This window comes from Morone saxatilis, unplaced genomic scaffold, assembly GCF_004916995.1.
Source record: "Morone saxatilis isolate NCDOM2014 unplaced genomic scaffold, NCSU_SB_2.0 Contig11, whole genome shotgun sequence".
NCBI lineage: Eukaryota > Metazoa > Chordata > Actinopteri > Moronidae > Morone > Morone saxatilis.
Window position 1 is genome coordinate 18,016,665 of NW_023339663.1, and position 6,651 is coordinate 18,023,315.

At 39.8% G+C, this 6,651-nt stretch overlaps 1 protein-coding gene across 1 annotated transcript in view; it reads left to right on the forward strand.

Annotated features, from left to right (window-relative positions):
• The first annotated feature begins 1,261 nt into the window (after window positions 1–1,261).
• dna2 (DNA replication helicase/nuclease 2) overlaps window positions 1,262–6,651 on the forward strand; it is a 10,564-nt gene continuing 5,174 nt past the window's right edge. Inside the window, exons 1-8 of the mRNA XM_035652066.1 lie at window positions 1,262–1,608; window positions 2,024–2,080; window positions 2,649–3,606; window positions 3,943–4,051; window positions 4,141–4,290; window positions 4,608–4,791; window positions 5,216–5,364; window positions 5,613–5,735. Coding sequence (XP_035507959.1) covers window positions 1,579–1,608; window positions 2,024–2,080; window positions 2,649–3,606; window positions 3,943–4,051; window positions 4,141–4,290; window positions 4,608–4,791; window positions 5,216–5,364; window positions 5,613–5,735 — 1,760 coding nt within the window. The 5' untranslated portion in view covers window positions 1,262–1,578. The remainder of the gene's footprint in view (window positions 1,609–2,023; window positions 2,081–2,648; window positions 3,607–3,942; window positions 4,052–4,140; window positions 4,291–4,607; window positions 4,792–5,215; window positions 5,365–5,612; window positions 5,736–6,651) is intronic.

Sequence of the window (6,651 nt, forward strand, 5' to 3'; positions counted from 1 at the left end):
GTTTTTTCATTGTCACAACAACCTTCCTGAGGTAAGGTTGTTGAAACACTGCATATTACACCTAAGCAGCACAACACATACTTTTATGAAGATGCAACAACTTTATAATGCTTATCATGGTGTAGTTGTATTGATTTTCTGCTATAACGCTAGTATTCATGTCTCTGAATGTTGATGGGACGGCCTCAGCAAGTTCTCTTTTATGTATATAATATTAATTTTATGTAAATTTTAATTAATGTAATAGTAAATAGCTGCTATTGTGTGAAACCAGAAAAAAAATAATGCCTGTTGGTTTTATATACTGACACTTGCCAACCTGATGGTTCCATATTTTACATGCATTATGGAAAACATTTGCATTTGAGAGAGGAGTATGTAATCATGTTGACCCTAATTCACAAAGGCAAATGAGCTCGTAGATATGTCAGACTTTCAAACACTGGCTAGACTGAGCAGCATATTATTGTGGATGTCATATGTATGATGACTGAGAGGGCTGATCGGTGAGGGAAATCTAAGGTCAGTTTTCTGCTGTTTCACAACGTCAAAGAATGATGAAGAATGGCTTGAAGAAAAGTTTCACTCCCTGTAGCTCTATTATGGTGCAGAATACAATTCATGACACATTTAGGGTCTACTGAACCCCTGAGAGATACACAAAGCCACCCATATAGTAGATTAAACACCCTGATAGTGGTTCAGTTCACCAGGAGGATACAGTTTCTGGAGGGCACCTGAGACTGTTTCATCAGCATCAAAACAATAGCTTTTTAAAAAATGATGATGATGATCATCATCATCATCATCATCTACTGTAGCATTTAATATCCATGCAGTTTAGATATGTAGCAGCCACATACACTGATGACTGAGTGCAGAAACACGACATTACATTTTCTGTCTGAATACGAAAATGTTTAGTGGCTTTGTATATATTTGTATATATATTATGGAATAATGTTTTATTATTGTTTTTCCGAATTGACAAAAAGTTTAAATGTACACAACTAAACTGTCCCTAAAACAACAATATTTCCTGAAAAAACTAAAACTAATGAGTAAGAATTATTTTCATCCGGTGTCTTTGTTTGTTTCTCTTTTAAAATGAAACGAATGTTGTTTTACTGTCCCAACCTATTGAGAAATACTATTATTTGTATGGAAATGTATCCTGATGTAACGTTACTCAGTTAGTTTTGACTCGTCAAATCGTGGCTATAGCGGAAGTACACCTGGCGTCATTTCCGTTGCGCGAAGCTGAAACTTTGGCGCCACAGACTTTTAAACATCTGGAGGAAACAGCGAAAAGACCATCAAGAAGATGACTCCAAACATCAAAATAGTCCTCTCGTTTTCACGGAAACGTAACGTTAATTAACGCTGTTGTAGTAGTCAGTAACCTCCCGGTTGTAACGTTAGTTAACGCTGTTGTAGTAGACGATGTAACGTTAGCTAACAGCCTCCCGTTGTTGTCAGATAACTAACAGATACCGCTAATAAACAACTCGTTTACCGCTGAGCAGACTCACATAAATACATAAATACATACACCTGTCCGGACTTTAATCAGCCGCCATGAACAGGACCAAGCTGAAGAAAACCAGGGTGAGTGGAGAAGGTTTAGCGAACAGTGTCTGCTGGTTTTATGTGATTAAAAACAGTATGTGAGGGTTTGAAATAAAGAGACTGTGTTCAGTGTTCAGTGTTTATTATGTCAGCAGTCTCTTATTAACCCAGCTCTGTATCTGTCATTGGTTTCTATTGATCACTCCACTGCAGCCATCTTTATTTTTTCCTGTCAACAAAGTAGGATATCAGAAAACACAAATGAACTAGGTTTTTAATGGTGTATCAGATACATATATGGCTGTGTTATCTAGGTGAACATGATTGGTTTGCAGTTATCAGCAGGTTATTACTGACAAATGTTTGGTTGAAGTCTGAAAAGTCAAATGCCTTTTCAAACAAGAAGCTCTGTTTTAACTTTAATGATAAGTGTTTGCTTTGTTGTTTCTGTCAGGCACCAGAAGGCCACAAGAATATCTCGTCCTTCTTTTCCTCTCAAAACCACCAGAGGGTAAATTAGATTTTTTTCTTTAAGTTAGTTGTTTCTTCTTTACCTTTTGTCTTCTCTCCACCTTATTATTTTCTAGGTCTTTACAGGACTGTCAAACTCCCATATTATTACTTAATGCCACTATTGATCATTTAGACTGATCACATTTTTTGAGAGATAATTAATTATTTAGTGCGTATAATAGTCAAGCACATATACTGTTCATTTCACCCAGTAAAAACAATCAGATCAGTTTGGTAAATGATAACCCTTAAGTATAAATTGCTGTAATACAACCTTTAAGACTGGGATAAGACAATTGCTAAACATTATATATTTCATAAATATAGTTTGTACCACATTTAATTGCTTTTACTATTAATATTGTTACTGTTTTATTCATCTTGCTTTTTCTGTTCTGCTATTTCCTAATTTGTCTCTTTTTTTCACCTTTTTTGTTTTCATTGTATTACTTCTCATCTGTTTCTAATCTGCTGTAATGCACAATCCCGTTTACCTCTGATTTACATTAACAATTTACTAATAAAAATGTCTGTATTAAAATACTAATTGACTGTGTTGCTTTTAGGACTTGTCACCTTCCACAAAATTGTTTGTCACTGGCAACGCGCACGCCAAGACTGAACCTCAGATCAAAGATGGTGAAACCTCTAGATTCAGACCCCATTCCCCCTTAAAGAGGAGTATCCTTGGGGACCTTGAAAACCTCCTGCCCTCCTCACCAGATCTTCTCCTTTCTGTTCCCGAGACACCCATGAGTCAGATTAGGCTTGCTTCCTCTTCTTCGTCCAAAGATTCAGGTCAACTGAGCCCCAGGCCCAGCAGAGAGGTGTGGAGCTTGGAGAAGCTCTGCCAACTGTCCCCCATCTGTCGCAGTCCCCGATCCAAAGGGCAGAGTGTACGGAGAGTGATGAGTGAAAATGAAGGAAAAACCAAGAGGGAAGAGGGAGGTTTTGGCTCCACAAAAAGACTCTTCAGCCCTCCTCAAGAGCTCCACATTGCCAAGAGACCAAGAACTGCCAATCCACCAGCACAAAGAGCTGTGCTCAGCCCCACAGCTAGCAACGTGAAAATAACAAGGCCTGTGATTGGGCCTGGGAAGACACCTCACTTCTCCAGTCACCAGTCAGGAGGTCACAGCAGAGCTTCTAAAGTGATCTTTGATGACAGCACAAACAAAATGATGTCACTGAAGTCTGCTTCTTGCCAATCTTTTGGGGAACAGAGAAAACATCAGGAAGAGAGAGATGGAAACAAGAAGGATTCTGTTTTTACTGTGGTAACAGAACAGAAGGCAACTGGGGCGAAAGCCAGTGGACACTCACACACTCGTCTGGATAAGGATGCTCCCACTCTTACTGCTCACATGCAGAAACCTAGTGCACAAACTATCACGACTGTGGCACAGAGAAGTGAAAAGGAGGGAGAGGTTGACCTTAACAAGAAAGAAGCTACAAGAAATGCAGTGACCTCATCAAAAGGAGACGGAGACAACGTGACATCATCAGACCAGGGACAAGCTGGAGGTGATACATTTTGATTACCATCCCCCACGTGTTTTGTATTGAATTGTAATTATTCTGACAAAAACTGCATGTTGTTGACATGATCAAATATTTCAGTTTTTAACGGCAACAAAAAAAAGCAACCCGCTTGAATGCATCTTTTATTTTGAAAGTGTTTCTCCTGAGTAAAGTGTCTGTGTGATGGACCCATGATGGTTCCAGATGACTGTATATGATATTCACATTGCATCAGTACAGGATACACGTGGCTCTAATTCACATCCCTTTCTTTCCTGCTAACTTGTTTTTTTGGTGTGTTTTTTCTTTGGTCACTTTTTCCCACGCTGAAAACTAAAGGAATGACGTTGCCGTTTCCTGTGGACGACGAGCTGGACGAGAGCTGGTTTGCAGAGCAGATGGATCATAATGAAGGTCTTATTAAAGGGGATAAACCCAAAAAACCCTGGTGAGAAACACGTGAACGCACCCTACACTGGTGTGAGTGTGAGTTTGTGACTGGAAAGTTGATGTGTTTTCTGTTTTCTGTCCCTACAGTAAGGTGCCAGACCACGTGATCCTTTCTGGAGGCCTAAACAACCGCTACTGGGTTTTAGAAGTCGAGGAAAGGCCTGGCCACAAAACACTGACCATCTCATGCTCCAAATCTCTACACCCAACTGAGACGTGTCTGCTGAAAGATGGATGGTAATGCTGTGTGGTGGTGTTTTCTGTCCTGTTAACCCTGTTATTCAATTCTTCATTTACATCATAATGTACATGACATTCTTCGCTACAATGCCCAGATGCAGCCCATATTTGGTAAAGTAACGCTATAGTTCACTGTGTACACTATCAGTGCAAATACTGAGCTTTTCATTCTTTTAATCATAAAAATCTATTATCTATTTTATTTTCTTTAGTGGGGCTATGGAAATGTTAATTCATGAGCTGGTGCCTTTTTATTTATCTTTGCTTTAGATGTGAATTTGAATATAAAACAATCATTCCTCGGGTGTTTCCAGGGAGATGACTCCTGTTTGTTGTGGCGATGTGGTGCATCTGGAGGGCCGCTCTGATAGTGGAGCCTGGTTAGTGGACAGGGAGCAGGGCTTCCTGGTTTTACTACCCGATAGCCTCATCTCAGGTACCAGCATCTCGAGCTCCATCCGCTGCATGCGGCGTGCTGTACTGGGAGATATGTTCAAGGTGAAGGGTTTACTAATACAATTATTATCACTACCTTTTTATATTTGTTGATTATTGTGTGTTATTATCTTAAATTTCTTATTTAATATACATTGAAGTGGACAGTACACTGCACAATGTGAACGTTACCCACATGCACAATGACACTAAAAAAACATAATGTTTAGTACAGATACATACTGTATAAATCTTGCTATTATGTAAATGTGATTGTAGTAGTGGTTAGAAAGCCTTGATTGTATCTAAGAAGTGAAAGATAAAATTCCAGCTTAATATCTAAAATTTACAAAAGGTGCTTATATCATTTAGGATCATAGTTTGATTTTGATGCATAGTTTTCATATTATTTTGAATACACATACCTCAATAACACAGTGATATAACTCTTGAACTTCTCCTGTTCTTTCTGTTTGTCATGATGTAGAGTTTTGACGGTGGCTCCAAGCAAATGCTCAACGGCACCATGGTCCATGAAGTCTTCCAGAGAGCAGCTACAGCTAAAGATTTTTCTTTGGAGACATTGTCTAAACTGGCTGACCAGGCCCTGCACAGTCCTCAGTACCTGGGAGACATGTAAGTGGTTGGATTATACTCAGTGAGGTGCTGCAGACCATTTCCTGTCTGTAATGACTTCACAGTTTTTCAGAACAAAGCACTTTAATCAAGAAATTACATCAGCAGGAAAGTGCTGAACACTTATTTGTGAATGTTTCCTGTAGATTTAACAATATGTTCCGGTGTATCACGTTGTTCACTTGATGTTTGTGTGCATATTGTTTGTCTTGATTAGTTATATTTGTGTTTTGTCCATGTGTCTCTAGGTACACTTTGGGTGTAAGCCAGGAAGAGATGAAGCAGGAACTGCATGATTATCTGCCCTCACTGGAGCATTGGGCAAAGGAATATCTCAGCACCCCAACACCAAAAGCCATCAGCCTCAAAATGTATGTATACACACACACACACACACACAACACACCACACACACACACACACACCACACACCACACACACACACACACACACACACAACAACGCTACAGATTTGTTAACAAGAAATCCAACTCTGGATGAACTCTTACCAGGTTGATTTGTGTCGCATATCTGTATTAAATCAGTGTAATGGATGTCAAAAGTGAGACTTGAGAATATCTTGCAAATATTGTAAATCCCAATTATTGTTGTGTCTCGTCTCCGTCTCGACCTCAGCCCTAGCCAACAAAAGCGAGCTCCAAGCAGGTGTCAGGACTCGCAACCTGTTGTCACGGTTACAAGAGCTGGCCAGAATATAGAAGAAAGAATGTGTGGTCACCGAGATTTGGCCTGAAAGGGAAAATTGATGATGACGGCACGTGTTGTCGAATCCAAAGACGAAGTCACAGAAACCTGGGAGGAGAAAAACTGTCCCCCCCTGAGCTGAAAAACTGGAAAGAGTCAAAACTCATGAGCATCGCAGTCAGGTTGGGTGGAAGCCACAGTTGTGCTCAACACAATCACGTAGAACTAATGTTCAGGTGAAAAGCAAGTTACAATACATGGGCAAACATTAATCACACAACTTGTGGTTTTCTTTGTGTTAGGCATTTCTTTACCTGTGTTTCGTGTTGATGAGCTTGGAAGAGATACATACACTGAAGCTGGCCTTCTTGCTTTACCCTCAAGAACGGCAACCTGCAACCAACCTGTAAGTGCCCACCCACAATGGAACCGCAGAGAGTACATACACCAACATGTGCTGCCAACCTGCCCAAATAGGAGTCGAGAACAAATCATATTCAAATAATTATTTTGTCATTAATAATTTAATAGAATCTTAAAATGTTGTTGAGTGGGGCTCCCTGTAGTCATAATGGGCAAGTG